The sequence below is a fragment of the Sinocyclocheilus anshuiensis genome, unplaced genomic scaffold (assembly GCF_001515605.1).
Source record: "Sinocyclocheilus anshuiensis isolate Anshui unplaced genomic scaffold, SAMN03320099.WGS_v1.1 scaffold2041, whole genome shotgun sequence".
NCBI classification, from domain to species: domain Eukaryota; kingdom Metazoa; phylum Chordata; class Actinopteri; order Cypriniformes; family Cyprinidae; genus Sinocyclocheilus; species Sinocyclocheilus anshuiensis.
In genome coordinates, this window is record NW_015541069.1 from 557,585 (window position 1) to 577,064 (window position 19,480).

A 19,480-nucleotide genomic window follows, 5' to 3' on the forward strand; every position below is an offset into this window, starting at 1 on the left:
ATGGCCATCCTACCTTCAGCCACAGCAAAATCTTTTTATTGAAAAGATGTGATAGTTACATGACCACAGGAAGATAAACAGTCAGAATAATAACATAACCAATGTTGCCACCATAAAAAGGTCTCAAATATCAAGTTTGATTTTTTTTTTAACTGTACATTGTAAAATTGTCACACTCAGGATCAAATAAGAATTAGTAATTTCTGCAGCACTTCACAATACAGTTCTGTAACGTTAGTGAATACGTTCAGTATTTTACAGCATTTATTAATCATTGTTAATAAAAATTCATGAATATAATATTGGTCATTAGTGCATTATTAGTTCACAATGCATTATGAACTAAATATTAACATACACAATTGTTAATGTTAAAATGTATATGTAAAAAATAATATTAACCAGGATTAATAAATGCAGCATTGTTTACTGTTTATGTTAACTAGTGCATTAACTAATGTATAAAACAAAACAGTAAAGTGTTATGGGAGTTTCTATATGTTATAATGTGTGTAAAAAAAAAAAAAAACTTTTTCCAACGTCTTTGAAACAAAGATAAAATAGCAAAGCTCAAAACAACATTTAAAATCACATACAAACACCATAGAAAAAAATACAATGAAGAAAAAAAACCTAGTCCAATTAAAGAAATACAAGCCAAAGAATTGATAAATTCACCTGGACATGTACATGTTTTACAGACACAAACATAATAGTCTATAGACAGTAATAACAGGTCACTGCTTTAAGTTACAGAGACTCAGAAGATTGGTGAGACTCTTTCCCCTTTTCTTCTACTCCTCTTTTTCAACATTATGTTTTTTAGGCACCTGGAGATAAAAATGTAATGTAGAACAGGTCAAAAAGTATTAGTAGAATCAAATATCTGAGAACATCATCTAATATATCCTGCATGCAGGTCTCTTCCAAATTTTTGTTTTATGTTCCTGTAACAATTCACATACATACCTTCGGTGTCTCTGTGTTTTTATCACTCCTTCTACCTTCCAGTCTTCCTCTGTGTGGAGGTCTGTCATGGGAAAAAAAAAACCACATTTTAGTTTCAATGTAACTTTTCTCTTAACATTGTATCATGTGTACATAGAAATTATTTCAGAAAAATATTTAAGCATACCCCGAAGTGGTTGTAGAACGGGGCTTGAGGCTGTCATTGAGGTACGTGTTGGCTTCTACTGCTCTGCCACTTTGGTTCCTGCTCTTCACCTGCTGCTCAGCATTCGTGTTCTTTGTGTTACTGTAGGCTGAGGGCAGCCACTGGTCCAAACCTGAGGTGCCTTTCTGCCACCCGTGAGCCGTCTGCTGCAGGAGCTCCTCATCAGGGTCAGCTGCAGTAAGATACAGAGGTACGATTGATTACATACTGATTTAAAACACATACTGTATATATTTGGTAAATAAGTAGTAAAATCAATAAGTAGATTACAAGATGAGGTTGTGTTCATCTATTCTGGTGGCTCACCTTGATGTCTCACCCTTCTCTGCCTCTCGTGGGCCTCTTTGGTGGTGTGGTGTGGTTTCAGTGGAGACAATCTGTCGATTGAATAAGCTGTCTGGGGCCGGAGGTCACACTTGTCCTGTACAGTATAACAAGATTGAAGAGTATCAACTAAATGGTGGGCTCCATTTCTGCTCTACTTTCACAAAAGTGCTTAAACATACTTGCAGAAACAAATCATGAATGATACAAAACATATTAGATGTAAACCCAAGGGAAATTTGACACATTTTTATAAAATACTTAAATACTTTTTATAAATTACTTAAAGGCAGGGTAGGTGATTTAGTTCAAAAACATTTTTATGCTGGTTGAAAGTCTCTTCTCATCCAGATAGCAATCACTAAGTTAAATGGTCTAAATGTATTTATATCATCTGTGGAAGGCATAGGACAATAAAATGTTTGCCCAATCATATCCCTCGGTCCGAGGACTACGATAGGCTGTACTACCTGCCTGTCAACGTATGTATTTGCATACCTCTGCGCACCCTGTTCACGCAGACATATTATAATAATATTAAATAGTATTCTTTTGTAGATATCTATCATAACATTTATGAAGCTTCTCTTTACAAAACTATGTAAATGTTTTCTCACAATGTTTTAAAACAAAAATTTCATATGAATTGTAATGAGTGCCTATTTTGTGGAGATGATGTAGTATTTTATTTTATTTATAATAATTTTCACAAATAAAATTGGGGGTGACATTCACATTTAGAACGTTAGACATATATAGTGCCTGACTTGAATTAATATAAAACATCTCAGAATTGAATGTGTGGACAATAATTTCCTATCATTCCAAAATGATTTAGTGCCTTTTTCCAGATTTTTTTACCTATATGTGTAACAAAAATGTCCTACAATTATGCCATTTTTGTATATTTGTATATTTTATATGTATTATTTATTGTTGCTGTTCAGCATCTTTGATTCTATGTGTCTATATGTAAAACTTTATTAGTAAGACCTGTTATGTACTTGAGAAAAACACACAGGTTGTTATACCTGATGGTGAAAGAGCACATCCTCTTCCAAGGCAACACCACAAAACTCACAAGGAATGAGTACGTCGCCCTCAGCTGGGCTGGAGGAGGAACTGTAGGAGAGCGGCGAAACGGAGAGGGGCAGGGTGGGCGGACTGGGTGTGTGGGGAGGAATGACATGACTAGCCCCTTGAGTGATAATTTCTTCATTTTGAAGAGAAGGAGCTTGTTTACTGAAGGAAGCAATAGCAGAGGCTGGGCTGCAGCCGGTCTAGAAGACAAAAACCGAAAAAGTAAATAACTTTATGCTGGCCACTAAAGGCAAAAATCCAAAACAAGTGACTCCGATAACACACCCCTCCTCTATGAGTCTATGGCCTCAGAAAGAGGAGAAGAATCTGACACAGGGTTTGGGCCTGTGGGAGAAGCTAGAGGGCTGAAATTCGAGGAGGTTCCCATGGAAACTAAACACCACATTGTGAAACAATAGACAAGAAGGAATGGAGTGTGAGATTCAACATCAGTGCTGACATTACAATAGCCTGCCATGAAGAACATGGCTTATGTTGTACTCCGTTAACGTAGACATGTAATGGCACTCAAAAGAGGGGACTCTCAAGTACCAATGTGGCTGATGCAACTTCACACTTGCCGGCTCTATCAAGACACAAGAGGCCTGGCTTAAATATCAGGCCAAGAGGGAGTGTAACGTGATGGGATGATTGGGGCCTCATCACTTACCTGGTGTAAGATAAGGTCTTCCTCTGGAAAGAGCTCTTCACAGAACTCACAAGGTAGCATGATGTTTGAGGAGGGGCTGTGGCCCACGGACGGATTGATTTTAGGGGAGGCCGCAGTGCAGTTGTTTTTAGTGTTGGAGGGGAGCTGGGAAGTGAGATTGCTATGGGCTGGTGTCCTTCCCAGGTGACGGTCCCACACATCAGTCCACACGCCCTCCTGACGGGGGTCCTCCAAGTCACCTTCACTCTGCAGGCTGAGGGCCAGCATGTAGTCCAGACTGGAGGACTCATAGTCTGGCAGTTGTCCCAGAGACCACAGCAGGTTGTTGTTGTTGTTCCCCAGCTCCGTTTCCTGATCCAGCACTGAGGAAATGAGCAGAGTGGAAGGTTATTTCTTTTTTGCTCGAACATCCTGTTAATACCCGATGAAAGCTCCCATCATATTCAACAACATGTTTAAAACCCATTCAAAATCCATTATGTTTATTGTAGGGATGAACTGATATGACAACTCTGACTCATTCAATGTTATGGCCAATATTTATATTTACACTATTTTCACATTTATGCAGTTCGCAGATGGTTTTATCCAAAGTGGACAAATGGATTTTGTCAAAATTATTTAAAAATTAAATACTAAAAATGAAAACCAATCATTTTACATGCTACAAGTAAATTTAGGCATAAAACCATTATAAAGTAGAGTTCTAAAAATTGATATTCAATTTGAGATTTGCTAAATGTCACATTTAACAGTGTTATTAAATTATTAGTAGTTTTTAAAGATTAACTTCAAGTGTTAGATGACAACAAAAGTAATCTAAAGGTATCTTTACGCATCTTCTATGTGTCTGCTCAATATTCTGTGTTAAGACGCAATGCAGCATAAAAGCCAGATTAAATTATTACTGCTCTGACCCACCTCAGCCCCTAGTATAACCCTAGTAATGTAGTTTTAATTGCTGTGTAAATGTATTTATGCCACCTCTGAGTAAAGATGCCTAATTGCCAATTCAGACGCATTTTTGTGCCTCATTTGCAGTGTAAAGTTGGCATAAATGTAAAAATAGGGGAAATTCACAATTAGATATCCAGTATCAACAGACTTGTTCAATTTTAAAAATGTCTGTCAAGGCTATATCATGCATCCCTAGTTTATGGTGAATATTTTTTGTGAATAAGGACTAAAACAGCCAGACGGATACCTACAATAAGCAAAATCACTGTTCCTTGTTTCTGCGTATCTCCTGGTTCCTCCCATCACTGTTCCTCTGGTGCTGTTGTGTAGTCTGTCCTCCAAGGGTCGTGGTGGACCCCTGCGTTCTGCTGCCCCTGTGCTGTTATTGTGTATTAGGTTATGGATTGAATGCGCCTCAAACCATGCTCCAGGAGACTGAGCCCCTGCCCTACTACTGTGCCTCTCCTGAGGTGGAGTCAGACTTCCGCACAGGGCTGGATGGATGTGTTGTTCTCTCAGCATAACGTTACACTTGCAGTTGTTATTATATTAGTAAGTAAGGACACCTTAAAATAAAGAGTTACCTTTTTTATCATCACTGTTTTGACTCCATTGACCTTCATTGTACAGACATTACAAAGAAAAAAAATTATTCAAAATATTTTGTGTGCGTGTCTGTGTTAAGCAGAATAAAGTCATGCTGGTTTAGATAAACATTATGGGACAGTAAACAGAAAAAAAAAAATATATATACAATTTTAATCTGATTCTCACAACCTACACGGACTTGAATTTTTTTTTCCCAGAAGATTTTCTTCAAAGTTTTTTTATTCATGTCCACAGCACTCTGACTAAGGTCTTTAGGGATATTATCAAATATACAGTCGTTTAATCATACACCATGGCCGGATCATACCTCTGCATGGTCCATCTCTTTGTGCTGCACAAGCTCAGCATGAGGAAAAGGCTCCTGGCACACCTCACAAAGAGCAATATTCCTTCGACAGTGGATCTCATGTGTTGTAAAGTTGGCTTCTGGAATGTCATGCTTGCTAGAGACAGAGCATATCATGGTCAGTTGGTTGACACAATATTGGTTCTAGAAACACCACAATTGCCCTTGTGTCCTTGACTAAGACTAAACTGATGGTTACTCCTGGGAAGCTGTCACTGTAAAAATTATAACACAAGTTGCTTTGGATAAAAGTGTGTCATCCAAACACTGACTGCAGTACAGCCAGGTGGACTGATGGGAGGGACTGGTAACTCATAACACACCTAAGTGAAAGCCAAAGGTTGTCTAATAAAACGAAACTACAAAACAGCATTTCTTATCCAAAGGAATAGTTCACCCAAAAATAAAAACTATGTACTCGCCCTCAAGATTTTCCAAACCTGTTTGACTTTCTTTCTTACATGCAACACAGAAGATAATATTAGGCAAAATGACAGAACATGTCACCATTCACTTTCATTTGAAAAAAAAAAATGAAAAGATGAAATGAATGTGAATGGTGACTGAAACTGTCATTCTGACTAACATCCTCTTTTGTGCTTTACGTGGGGAAAAAGCATGTGGGCACGTGAAATGACGATATGATTGATTTTCACTTATTTCTATGTATTTATTTTTACTTACCAATTACTGCAAAACTGGATATTTTCTTCGGCCATAGTCTGTGTGGAAAAGAGAAACCCATGAAACACATAGTGTATATAAGTGTTTCTGGCTTAAACTAAATAAAATGTCCTTAATAAAATATAGATGGTAAAAGGGGAAAAAATACACCATAACAAAGATTGTACTTCGCTCTCCTCCGACTTTTAAATGAATTGGGAGTTCATTCCGTGAAAACATTAAACAAACATCATATGATTTATAATTTGTTTTTTTCCTTAAAACAGCTAAAATTAGACATACTAACATTGCACACTTACCTTATTATTGCCGAAGCTTGTAAGCGACCACCTGAAGCTGCAGTTTCGGTAGAGAAGTAAACTAATAGTAACGTTACTTTTCGTCCTTGTTCTCGGTCCCAGAACGAGTAAGCGTTCAAGGAATTATTCAATGAAATGAAGACAGTCAACAGTGTTTAGCCCACAAAACTGAATAGGCACCAGGGTATTTTAAATAGCTGCTTTGAAGTCTGATTAGTGTAATCTAAATGCCTGGGCTGCCATCTCGAAGAGTGTCCATTGCTGGCCTGCTATAACGCACACTACAATACTAGGTCATGAGATTCGAGACATTAGACTCTGTACATCTACACAGAAACAAGTAATAAACTACTACTGGCCTGAGGTAGATCTGCGCCAGCTATCACAATTATCCGTTCAGCTTTCGTTTCGTGCCACAGTATCAACAAGCGTCCGTATCCGTGAAAAAGCACGACTGACAGATGGTGACGAAGATATTATTTTTTAATATGTTCAAAATAAAAGACGAAGATGCTCGGCAAAAATACTTGGCAAATAACGAATGGTGGAAAGTAGCTCCACTGCAAAATATGATGGATCTTTGTTTGACGTTTTTATCTTGACGATTTTATTTATTAAGTGAAAAAATCAGAAGGAAAAATTTTAACTTTTATTGGGTTATTTTATTAAATCAAAAATAATACATCGTATAGGTTAATATTATATATAATTATAGGTTTTAGGCAGTCATGTTAAAGACCAACTAATTTTTGATATTTATCTTTAGAAAAACAACAACAATAGTAGTAGTAGTAATACTACTACTACTAATAATAATAATTATTATTGTTGTATTTTAAATATGCATTCTATTATATTGCTTTATCTTTAGAAAAACAACAACAATAGTAGTAGTAGTAATACTACTACTAATAATAATAATAATTATTATTGTTGTATTTTAAATATGCATTCTATTATATGTTATTGTATTATTTGTTATGATTGTTCAATAAAAGAAAGAACAATGTATAATGCCAGAAGACTTTTATTTTGTCATTTTAATACATTAAAGTTTCTAGCTTCACTTATTAGAAATAAAGGAAAAGGAGAAGATCAGTCCTATAAATATAGTAGTTCAACAGTATATAAATCAAGCATATTATTCACAGTTACAGATATATACGGATGGGTCGAAGGATCCTGAATCTGGAAGGACAGCAGCAGCAGTATATATTCCTGCATTTAAAATAAAAATAGCCAAAAGAATATCAGATCATTTGTCTGTTTTTACTACAGAATTAATAGCAATTATATTAGCACTACAATGGATTGAAGAAATACAACCAAATAATATTGTAATATGTACAGACTCAATGTTTGTTCTAACAAGTCTAGTGAGTGGTAAATCTGCAGCACGGCAAGATTTAATATATGAAGTATTACAGTACTTGTTTAGAATTAGACAATCAGGGATAATGGTATACTTCCTATGGGTACCGGCTCATACTGGGGTGGAGGGAAATGAGGAAGTGGACTGCTTGGCTAAGATGGCTCTGAAGCACTCAGATAGTGAAATTAATATAGCAATTAGCAAATCTGAAATCAAGAGAATTATATCAATTGAAGTAAGAAAGATATAGCAAACGTTGTGGGATAGTGGAATAAAAGGAAGGCATCTTTACCAGATACAGGGATGTGTAGGTGAAGAGAGAATAAGATGTGGGAGTAGGAAGAAAGATGTTATTATAACAAGAATGAGGATTGGACATTCAGCTTTAAATTTAAATTTACACAAAATAGGGAAGCATGAAAATGGAAGATGTGATAAATGTGGCAATCCAGAAACAGTAAAGCACATTCTTCTAGAATGCGATGCGTATGAAAGAGAAAGAAATCAACTTAATCATAAATTAGGTTTGATGGGACATGATAAAGTATCACTCAAGATATTACTAGGGAATAGCCAAATGCAATCAAGAATTAAAGAAGAAGTGTTCAATTATCTAAAAAAGACAGGAAATATGGAAAGAATATAAATTGTAATTGTGGTATATATATATATAAAATATAATTTTTTTTTAATTGTTTTTTTAAATATAATATATATCCTCTCTACCAAATCTGTTCACTCCACACTCCAGATCAGTAGGTGGCGGTAATGCACCTTTAAGTTGGTTTGCCAAAACCGCCGATAAACAAGAAGAAGAAGAAGAAAAAGCTTCACTTATTTTGTCATCATTCGCCCTCTAGTGGACGCTACCATCCATGATCGGCTAGAGACTGCGACGCCTAGTTACTCACATTTTTGAGGAACACTATAAACAATATTATTAATTATAATAAATTATGATTATACTTATGACTGCACACGGCAAGAACGCTGAATGTATTTGATAAAATGTTTCACAGCACTGCAGGAGGAGGTTTTATAATGTTCGTTGGACCATAAAATGGTAGGACATATGTGATTTTAAAACGTAACAAAATGTATTGTTATGAAAATAATCCGAGATCCCAACAACAGTAAATGCACCTTGCTACTATAAAAATTTATTAAGACGATGGTATTATTTTGTCAGTCATGCCTGTATAAACATTAAACCGTGCGTGTATTTAGACGTATTTAACTATGCACAGTAAGTTAATCCTTTCATGTGACACAATGCAAAATCGTGTGTTTACAACCCCTTTCAGTGAAATGTGTAGAAAGATTCGTGTCTCTTCTCCGGAGCCTGGTCACATGCGCGATCGGGAATAATGGCTGCACAGGAACCCTCTCCACCATCTTCATTAGAAGGCAACAAACCTGGCTTCCCCAAGAAAATACTCGCCAACAAGCTGGAGGACAAGCATCTGTGCAATATCTGTCTGAAAATCCTTAGGAGACCGTTTCAGGCGCAGTGCGGACATCGTTTCTGTTCTTATTGTTTTAATAAAGCAGTGAGGTAAGCGGCATTCAGTCCAGATGGCCCACCTGACACGACACTACAAAAGATGAACACGAGCTGTCAGGCCTCCCGTGCCATTTTTATGGTATATTTTATGAGCGTACAAGCAGTAAACGTTGCTTCAGATCGGGAAACATAAATAAATGCAGGCTGTCAGGTTGTGTTCGGCTTCAGGTTTAGCTGGGCGAGGTGTAAACTACAATAGCCAGACTTGCAGCTATTGTCAAAATCAACTCTTTTATTATATGCGGTGTGCCTTTGTATTTATTTGTTTTTGTTTTTCTTGTGTGTGTATGTGTGTATGAAACCTTTCCTTTTCCATCGCAGCTCCGGACCACAGAAATGCAGTGCCTGTATAAAGGAGGACATATTTGAAGAACCAACATCAATTTTGAAACAGGGCTGTGTAAGTATTCGTTTTATTATAAAGAACGATTTAAATGGTAGGAAAATCGCCTTGAAATATTTTTAGTAATGATAGACCTTCCACAAATAAATAAATAAAAATAAAGTGATGATTAAAATACCATAATCACTGTAGTTTCCACTAAAATACCACATCTACTAAAATACTGTTACTATGGTAAAACCACAATAAATTTTTGTTTTGTATATTTCGGACTTTTTTTGTAACCGTGGTGGCTAATACAAAGTTACTTAAATGGAAAAATATCCAGTTTTACTACAATACAATTGTTCTATTTTTAAATGATCTGAAGTACAGTTTGTACAGTAACTGTAGTAACATATGGCAGAAGCTGTGACTTCCTCTGAAGTTTTTCGGAAGGGTGGTGGCAAATGTTAAAGTGAAAGTTGTTTCAAACCTGACTTGTTGGGTGGAATGACAAAGCTTTTATGGGCAAAAAGATGCAATGAAAGTGAATAGTGAATGAGGCAGGCAGTCCTCACAATTGTTATTTTTAGGTGACCTATCCCATTAATAATAATTATGCTATAGGTTTTTAAATGAGTGAGTATATTTTCATAAATTAAATAATTCAGTAGGGAAAAAAATCTATTTTCTTTTCAAGATTTTAGGCAGTCAGTTTTTATACATTGAAGACAATGACAACTATATTGATAACAATAACAGTAAAGGTTTAATACACATTGTAATTGTATAAGAATAGAAAAATCCACACCACAGAGGAACAATATTATTGAAATATTTTTTTCTGTGCGCATATAATAAACAGAATGTTATCGTCCATTGGTGTGAACTGTGTGAACAGGCCTTAACCCATTTTTCACTGTCAGTAATGAGACGCATGAAAGTTGAAATATTTTACTTTTATTATATGCAATTTCTTTTTAGGCTTTTCCTGATAATGCTGCCAAAAGAGAAGTTGAAGCTCTTGAAGCTGTTTGCATCAATGAGGAATGCAGCTGGACAGGCACCATTAAAGAATATGAGGTACTGTGTGTCCCTTCCCTGCTTTATAAAACTGCTTTAACCAGCTTTGCCAAGCTGAAAAGTGCCCCAAACCCACCAACAAACTAGCTTGACCAGACTGGGAGACCAACTAAGACCAGCAAATTTCTTTTTTTCTTTCAGTGTTTTGTCTTTCAGTGTTGTTTGCATTTTACAAATAGTTTTAAATGACATTCACCATCTGTGTGGCTCTTTATCTCTCAAAGGCAAACCATGAGGGAAAGTGTGACTTCAGGATCCTTCCCTGCCCATCATGCAAAGAACTTCTAAGAGCCAACGAACTTGAACGTCACAATGAGAGAGAATGCCCAGAAAGGACTCTTAATTGTAAATACTGCAAGGAGCCATTCCATTTTAAAAACATTAAGGTAAGACTCTTTATTTTCTTATAAACATTAAAAATACTGAACTGTTTTTTCTTAAATATAATGTGAGGATAATTAATCAAGCATGAAAATAATCCTTTATTCATTCATGGCTTTCATTTCATTTTTTTAGTTTTGGATTTTTGTGATACTACTAAGAATAGGTTCTTTTTTAGGCCCATGATGAGATATGCCCTAAATATCCCATGATTTGTGAAGGTTGTGCCAAGAAAAAAATTCCCAGAGAGAAAGTAAGTAAATAGTATTTAGGCTGTTTAATTTTTTGTTGTTGTATTTATATTGTTTTTTTATGCTGAGAGAACATTTTCATAGTTACTTTCCTTTGGGTATCTATCTTTTCCTTCTGCAGTATGTGGACCACATTAAACTGTGCACCAAATTCCGAACACCTTGCAGATTTCACGTTGTAGGCTGTGATATGACGGTAGGTAATCTCACGTTTTCTCCATCCATTACACTTCATATCCATTTCGGTTCTACAAACGTTTTTTTAGCATCAGGCTCTCTGATTTTCTGTAGGTGGAAAAGGAGAAGATCCATGACCATGAGCAAGCCTGTTCCTACAAGCACTTAAACCTCCTATTGCACTTCATCATGGGCATCAAGGTGAACTTGGAGAGTCTGCAGCCTCAGAGTCTGGAACTGGCCAGCCATAAGATCCACGAGCTGCATCAGTCTCTGCGGGAGCTGGAGCAGAAGATGGGCCAGCTGAGTGGAGCAGGGGCTCCCGTGCAGGGGGCCTGTGCGCTACTGCCGCCACCGCCTGCTCCGACGCTCGGTACGTCTTTCACCCCACTCCCTACAGCTGTTGGGGCAGCCTTGGAGCTGCAGCTACACAGTGAGAAGACCAAAGTGGCGGAGCTCAGCCGCCGCTGTCAGGAGCTGGAGCTGAAGGTAAGCACCTTTGAGAACATTGTCTGCGTGCTCAACCGTGAGATGGAGCGCTCCGCCACCACCATGGAGGCCTATAACCGTCAGCACCGGCTTGACCAGGACAAGATTGAGATACTCAACAACAAAGTAAAGTGTTTGATGGAAAGCAGATATGTATTTTTTTTAAACCTGAGATATAGTTTCCTACAATATTAGATTTTTTATGCAGGTACGGCAGTTGGAGAGGACAGTAGGCCTTAGGGATCTCTCCATCGTGGAGATGGAGGCAAAGATGAGGGAGATGTCCGCTGCCACTTACGATGGCGTGTTTGTGTGGAAGATCTCTGACTTCTCGAAGAAGAGACAAGATGCTGTAGCCGGACGGGCACCTGCTATGTTCTCGCCTGGTATTTTTATTTTGTATATTTTACTTTACTGTTACATATTAATTATTAAGAATAATATGAGGGATTGCTTGTGTTTGTCATTCAGCTTTGATATAAACATCTTGATGTATGTCATCTCACTCCAAAGTGCCCTGTTGTGTTTTACAGCATTTTACACAAGCAAATATGGCTATAAGATGTGTTTGCGCATCTATCTGAATGGGGATGGGACGGGACGTGGTACACACTTGTCTCTGTTCTTCGTGGTGATGAGGGGACACAGTGATGCCTTGCTTAAGTGGCCTTTCAATCAGAAGGTCAGTCTGATCAACTTCTTACATTGTGCGTCTGGCCATTTTTTTGACCATTGATGAAATCCTGACAGACTTTTCAGATTCAATGATGTGCCGCTTCTTTTTTTTGTCCTGTTAATTTATTTAAAATTACATAAATGCAATTTGTGGTGTGACTCTCCAATAGCTTACTGATATTAATGAATAAGAAAATACTTGGAAAAAAACACCTAGACCTTGAATACACTTCCATGTATGTAAGGTGTAAGGAAAATATATAATAGTTTTATTTATTAATTTTTTTAAGACTGATGCTCATCAAAGCTGCATTTATTTGATCAAAAATACAGTAAAAATCACTAATATTTCAAATGGTAATAAGATTTTATTGTCTTAATAAAAGACCTATAAAAGTCTTTAATTTTTATATATATACTTTTTTTTTTATGTAATTTTTTTCCTATGATGGCAAAGGTGAATTTACTCCAGTCTTCAGTGTCACATGATCCATCAGAAATCATTCTTATGTGCTGATTTGCTGCTCAAAAAAACATTTTTTAAAATTATTATCGATGTTGAAAACAGTTGTGCTACTTGATATTTTTGTGGATATGTCATACTTTTTTTTAATGATTCTTGAATATAAATTTTTAATCGTAATAAATTTTAAATATTAATTTCTTTTTAAAAAAACTGACCAAACTTTTGAATGATAGTGTTGTTTTTGCTTTTCACACATGACAACATGACATTTTTACAGTCATTAAATTTGTTTTATACCATTTTTAATGGTATTGTTTTAAACCATGTTTTGTCATTCACACATAATATGTGACCGTGGCTATTTTCCATCCCTTTGTGTTCTCAGTTTATGCTTTTTATGGGGTTCTTAATGTTCCTTCCACTGAATCATGAATGACTGGCTTCAGCTTTGCATCCATGCATACCTGTGTAAACTCAGACCTTTTTGGTTATTCAAAAGTTTATCCAACACCTTGGTCCTTAGGTCACCCTCATGTTGCTGGATCAGAACAACAGGGAGCACATCATCGATGCCTTCCGGCCAGACATTTCCTCTTCCTCCTTCCAGAGGCCTGTGAGTGACATGAACATTGCCAGCGGCTGCCCTCTCTTCTGCCCTCTCTCCAAACTAGACACCAAGAACTCCTACATCCGAGATGACACCATCTTCATCAAGGCCATTGTTGACCTCACAGGCCTTTAAGGTGTCAGATGTTCACCATGCTCCTCTCTCCAGCCTGTAGTGGTTCTAGTGCAGTACTTTTTTTCCTGAGGCCTGTTCCCTCGGTCTGAGCTCTTTGCTGTGCTCGCGTTGAGCCCAAAGAGACTATGGTACCCAGTGCAATACTGTGCTGGGCGTGACGCCACTGTGCATTATGTACCAAAATTGTTCCTAGAGTTTGTGCAGTTCTACTGTAATATAGTTGCCCTTTGGGAACCTCCCACTCTCTCGTAGTGGGATAGCTGTCAGCTGTGATTGTAACGTAACTACTTGCCTGTGCCATAGATGTGGCACCTTGCCTTTTATAGAGATTGAGAAGACTTTCTCCACAAGACGGACGTCATTTCATTTCCAAGCGCTTGGCTTGTGTCGCACTCACTATTTGGGTACTTTTTCCTTTCCTTAATGTCTGAGCTACTCGTAAGTTAATGTTTTGCGCGTAGACGGACATGGATTCACACTAACGAATGATGTCTATGCATTCATTTTGCGACTGCGTAGTTAACTTGCTTCATACTCTGAGTATACGCATCGACGGTCTTCTGACATTCCCTCTGAGCATTTTGTGCCTCGAATCTTTCTCGTTTTCATTGGCTCTCTGTAGTGGTGGACATTGCTTGAATTCAAAGTTTAGAATTTGGGTTTTGATAACCTGCTTGTGAGTTGAGGAGTTTGTGTGTGTGTGAAGGTGTGATCTGTTTTTTGGCCTTCGTTTCCATTTTCGGTGTTCTTTGATGTATTAGTTTGCATGTTGGATCTGTGGAAGATACATTCAAGTTAGCAGCAGACCAGGTTTACACCCTGAGCCTGAGAAGCGAAAGCAGTTTCATTGTAAAATCGCTGTTGAAGAAAACAACTAAATCACGCTGGTGTTAAAATCATCCAGTTTTGCTTTGGACCTCAAATGCCTCATCAGCCGACGTGGTTCTACGCGAATAAAAGATGCAGCCTTTAGCATAAAGGTAGTGTAAGTAGGACAGATAATCTTGTGTGCTTTATTGTGATGTGGAAAGGCTGATGTCTGTTAGCATTTCGATGTTTTCTTGTGTTTTTGGGTGTTCTGTTGATATTGTGCTGCTTTGGGCAAACGTTATGGATGCCATTAAAACTATATGACTTGCTTTGGACCGTGCCCATCAGTATAAACCAAGCAGGTGTTTGAGAAACTCGTAGTCATTGATTCCTGTCGTCTTTTTCCCAGAAAGACTGGGGGGTGTGCATTCTGTAAATGTGCTAGAAAAATGAGGAATGTGATTTATGCCATTTTGAAGTAGCCTCAGTCCTTAATAGACAGTAAATTCAATGCATTTTGTCCATGAGATTTTTTTTGTTTATTTGCAACCAGAGAAGGCATTACTATACATATATAATGCATAACTCCTACATAAGGGCTTTTAGTATACAGTACGTCTTCCATGTGAGCTTTTAGGTCTGGTTATTTTCTGAAACGGAGTCTGAGATGCTTTTTTAAGATGCCTTCATGCTACCAAAGCACCTAGGCCCAGCCTATTTTCAAACCAGTTCCCACAGATATCGAAACCTCTCTGTGCATGAGATGTTTTGATAGAGAAGAAAAAAACATATTGTAAAATATTGGTTTACTTTGTAGACCAACATTTTATTTGTATTGCTTTACCTTTATTATCTGTTGATTGCGATGGAGTATATGACCGTTATACATGTGAGTGTGGTATATAATTAATTTAATATAAATAGATAAACTATACAGTGTACACAGTTTTACGACTGATGTAGCTGTGGATATGACAAATATGAATCATAAATATATATTATAGATTTACATCGATAATACATGTACTATTTCCTGTTGGGATGGTTTCAAAATGTGTTCGGGCTCTTTTTGGGCTTTGGTAAGTTCTCCTTCACTTTGGCAGCATCCTCTGAGGGAATGAGATTTTGAAAGATCTTCCGGTTTTTCCTCTCTCTCGCAAGAACCTGTCTACATGAATAAATCTCACCTTCATAGATTTCCTTGCTTGCTTTTTGCCCCAATGAGATTTCAAAGTACTTGTGTGAATAGTTCTACAGATGTGACGTGCCTCTGTAGCATAACTGCTTCTATACAAATGTTCTCTAATACATAGCTTTAGCTAACATTGCATGTGGCCAGGGTGTTGTATTGTAAATCATATTAATAATATTCTTTGAGATTTTTGGAAAACATACTTTTTATTTACCTGTTTTGAGTAGCCATCACATGATTTACTAGTAGTAGTGCACACATTTTAGCTTGTGCAATTATACAAGTGTCCTTCCTGTTCTTGAGTGTGAAACCTACTGTTTGCATTCACTCAATTTGGGCTCATGTTCATACGCTGAAGAGGAGAATAGGAAATGCTTGACCTTACCTGGGTGAGAGCCCCCTTTATCTGTAAGAAATAATACGTTAACTGACTCTGACTTGGGTTTTATTTTTGGATAAGCATACACTAACACTAGAAATGTGCTATTTTTTAAGTTTTTGCATACCGTTGAGATTAAAACTCACAGGAAGAATAATTTATGGAATCCAGGACTGATTTTTTTTTTCTTCTTCAGCTGACTACGATTTGTATACTTTTTATTTCCAGGGTTGCATTTCATAGAAGTTGCTTTAATAATCAAACTTTCTATGTAACTTTGTATGCCTTTCTCATGGTGTCTCAGTGCCACTGATCTTCCCGATTCTGTTTTACAGAGCTAGAGATGTTACTGTGAAGGCACTGTGGGTTTCTTCCGCAAATTGTGGTAGTAGATGTGCCAAGGAAGGAACCTCTGTGTGATTCATCCTGTGTTATGATTTAATTCTCAGTGAAATCTAAAATAAAGTCTTTTCTGTTCTCTTCTTTCTCCAGTCGTTCTGTTACATCACACATGTCCACATGGGGGTGCTCATTCACCATTGATCATTATGCACCACGGGGTCATTTTAGGATGATGAGTTGAGCTTATCAGAGAATTATTTCCTGTTAACTGTGATACATATTAATGAGCGAATCAAAGGTATGTGTCCAAGCATCATCTCTAAATCACATAAATGCATTGCTCACTCTCTATTCCAGGAAATATGAGCTGTTATGGGGGTGTAATAAAGGGCTTCTCAGACTGATGGCTTTCACAGAGTCCAGTGAAGTGCTCTTGAGTTCAGGCGTTCCCTGTTGGACTGAGAGCTACAGTAAGAGGTAAAGAGGGTGATGTCTGAACAATGGCACTTTCAGCCAATTACTTGATGTTTAGAGGAGGCACAGCTGAAAGTGGTTTGTTTAATATGGTTAAAAAGTAGTCAGCTGAAATTCCTCATGGTGCTATAATCTCGGGAAAAAATGCTTTTGTAGTTCAGGAAAATATAGTAGGTCTGTGTGTTAAATCTCCAGACATGTATACAAAAGAAAGATTTCAAGATAGCCAATCATGAAGCCTAATAGCTTCCAGTGGATCAAGTATACGTTACGAATTAGATTTTCACTCTTCTTAAGTCTGTCATTGTAAAGCTTCAGTCTTTTGGTTTATGGGACAATTTGAGTGAAAATACAAGATTGCCCAAAAGGGATTTCCTGTAGGAAATATGTCCATGAACAAAGCCTTGTTAAACTCTTAAGTATATTCATTAGAGTAAATGATACCAGAATTTTCATTTTTAAGTGAGCAATCCTTTTCAAATTATTTTTATAAGGGCTCAGTATATTTTGCCCCTCATGTTCTGGCATAAAAGGGCAATGGCAGCGATCTTCTCACTATAAAATATTCAATTAGGCTGTTAGTCCCTGACTTTTCCCCTGGGCAAATCTGGAGCTCTCAATCACAGTTAACAGACCCTAATCTGAGAATTAGCATGAGGGTATTCCCTCTATCACAGCTTTCTCTCTGTGTGTAGTCAGCAGATAGAAAATGATGATTCTGAAAGAAACAAAGCTGTCCAATGCTTGAGGCTGGTTAGTACAGCTGGGTAAAAATAAATATTTCAGATTAGTTGCAATTGCTTCATTTAAATGGTCCTGATGTTGATTCTTATAAATTATAAGATAGATCTTTTACTCTGTGCCTATTTTGAATGTCAGCGTGATAATGCATTTGTATTGCTCTGTCTGTCCTGCTGATGTCACTGCGTTTTTTGAACTATCCCCCTTTACTGCATAGTTTGTGCCATGTTGTTCTTTTTGGTATCCTCAGCACCATCTTCAGAAATCATGTTTTACTTTAATGTGAGTTCACAGTCTGTATTGAATTCAGTGCAATTAATGACTGTTTCAGGAAAAATGACAGGATGAATTTTCTCTTAATTTTAAAGCAAAATTGGCATTTTTTTTTTCAAAATAGAATTGAATCGAGATCTGAATTTAATTAAATTAATTTTAATCTTATTATTTATAATTAATCAATTGTTATAACTAATAAACTATAATCAATAACAACTGCAGCCCAAACCTACGTCAGGCACAAGTTTCAATTTTATATTATAAAAAGTTTAGATTTGTGGGGTTTTTTTTTTTTTTTTTTTTTTTTTTTTTTTTTTTTTTTTTTTTTTTTTTTTTTTTTTTTTTTTTTTGATTAACCAAATTAGCCCCCTTAGGATGTTTTAAATGCATTCATTGTGGTTGCATGTGATAATGTGAAATAAAGTGTTTCTCTTCTTTTGTCATATTTGTTTGTACAAGACAGATCAACTGCAGATTTAGGCCCCGATCAGACAGAATGGGTTTTGTGCGTTTCGTGCACTGTTTATGTTCCCTGGAAATAAAAAGTATACAATATCGGTTTTATCCGCCTGCTGTACCTCGCGTTTTTGTAGAAGTGCTCTGAGCACCTGAAGTAAAAAAAATAAAATAAAAAATCAACTTTTTCCATTGTACAATCAAATGAATGGAGAGATGGGCCTTCCGTTGTGGTGACTGAAGTTTACAGTTGCTTGGAACCATTGGAACCAGTGGAACGTCCAGAGACTGCAATGATGGAGGAGAAACTTGTGGCTGACGCGGGTTAACTGGAGCTGTACTTTTTTAAAGTTTCTGCTAATATGACAGCCTACGCTATAATCTGATTAGATTGACAGGACAACTGATTTGGTGGTTGCCTAGCAACTTAAAAAATGCAGCGCACTGCTCTTTTCTAAATGAAAAAAAGTCAACCAAAAAAAAAAAGTGCTGTACACCTTGCGTTTTCAAACCTGAAAAACGCATTCTGTCTGATCGGGGCCTTGATCAGCTGCTGTATTACTGAGTCCTCTTACATCATCCAAGCAGAAAGACTTCCTCTGAGTCTGTTTCCCCTGTCACACACTGATTTCCCATCATCTCAGCAGCCCTGAAGACATCCCCAATGCTGTTGCTCAGGTTACCATTTAGGGGTGTACAAAGAACACTTTGACCCACTTGAGAAAACAAAGTCAGACATCCTACTGGAGCCCAAAAACTGCTGATTTATCTTAGCAGTAACAGATTACACTTGCTGTTACACGGGCTCCTTTAAGTATTGCGCCTGATGCCAATGCCAACCAACAAATCCTTTCAAAGGAACTGTCGTAATGCTTAGAAAAATTAAAGCCAGTAAACTACCCTTTGGGCTGTCTTTTATACAGCGACTTTTCAGCAGTTGTCGTTAACTAAAACTACAACTATTGAAAACATTTTTGTTAATTGAAATATAGCTGAAATAAAATGTTGAATGAATTTTTTTAAATGAAAATTAGAAATATTGCCTAAAACCGAAATAAAAAATAAATCTTAACAGTAATATTAACCCTCTACCGCATGGTGTAGCCATATGGCAACATACTCTTTGTGTTAATTTCCTTGCC

The 19,480-nt window shown here is 37.0% G+C and overlaps 2 protein-coding genes and 1 long non-coding RNA gene across 3 annotated transcripts; 1 reads left to right on the forward strand and 2 right to left on the reverse strand.

Annotated features, from left to right (window-relative positions):
- Window positions 1-504: 504 nt before the first annotated feature.
- On the reverse strand, window positions 505-4,737 carry LOC107690677 (TRAF-type zinc finger domain-containing protein 1-like). Its single transcript, XM_016489068.1, has 7 exons — window positions 4,457-4,737; window positions 3,249-3,610; window positions 2,530-2,778; window positions 1,481-1,595; window positions 1,136-1,346; window positions 970-1,030; window positions 505-830 (listed from the first exon to the last, which is right to left on the reverse strand). The coding sequence occupies exons 1-7, from the start codon at window positions 4,725-4,727 to the stop codon at window positions 795-797; spliced, it is 1,305 nt and encodes a 434-aa protein (XP_016344554.1). The 5' UTR covers window positions 4,728-4,737; the 3' UTR covers window positions 505-794.
- A 376-nt stretch (window positions 4,738-5,113) lies between these two features.
- LOC107690678 (uncharacterized) lies at window positions 5,114-6,601 on the reverse strand. The gene is made up of 3 exons (XR_001634475.1): window positions 6,144-6,601; window positions 5,845-5,882; window positions 5,114-5,257 (listed from the first exon to the last, which is right to left on the reverse strand). It is a non-coding gene; the product is annotated as an uncharacterized LOC107690678 (long non-coding RNA).
- Window positions 6,602-8,383: 1,782 nt separating this feature from the next.
- Window positions 8,384-16,694, forward strand: LOC107690679 (TNF receptor-associated factor 2-like). The gene is made up of 11 exons (XM_016489069.1): window positions 8,384-8,578; window positions 8,820-9,070; window positions 9,401-9,479; window positions 10,389-10,487; window positions 10,712-10,873; window positions 11,047-11,121; window positions 11,241-11,315; window positions 11,411-11,911; window positions 11,994-12,171; window positions 12,319-12,467; window positions 13,450-16,694. The coding sequence occupies exons 2-11, from the start codon at window positions 8,883-8,885 to the stop codon at window positions 13,666-13,668; spliced, it is 1,725 nt and encodes a 574-aa protein (XP_016344555.1). The 5' UTR covers window positions 8,384-8,578; window positions 8,820-8,882; the 3' UTR covers window positions 13,669-16,694.
- The last annotated feature ends 2,786 nt before the right edge of the window (window positions 16,695-19,480 follow it).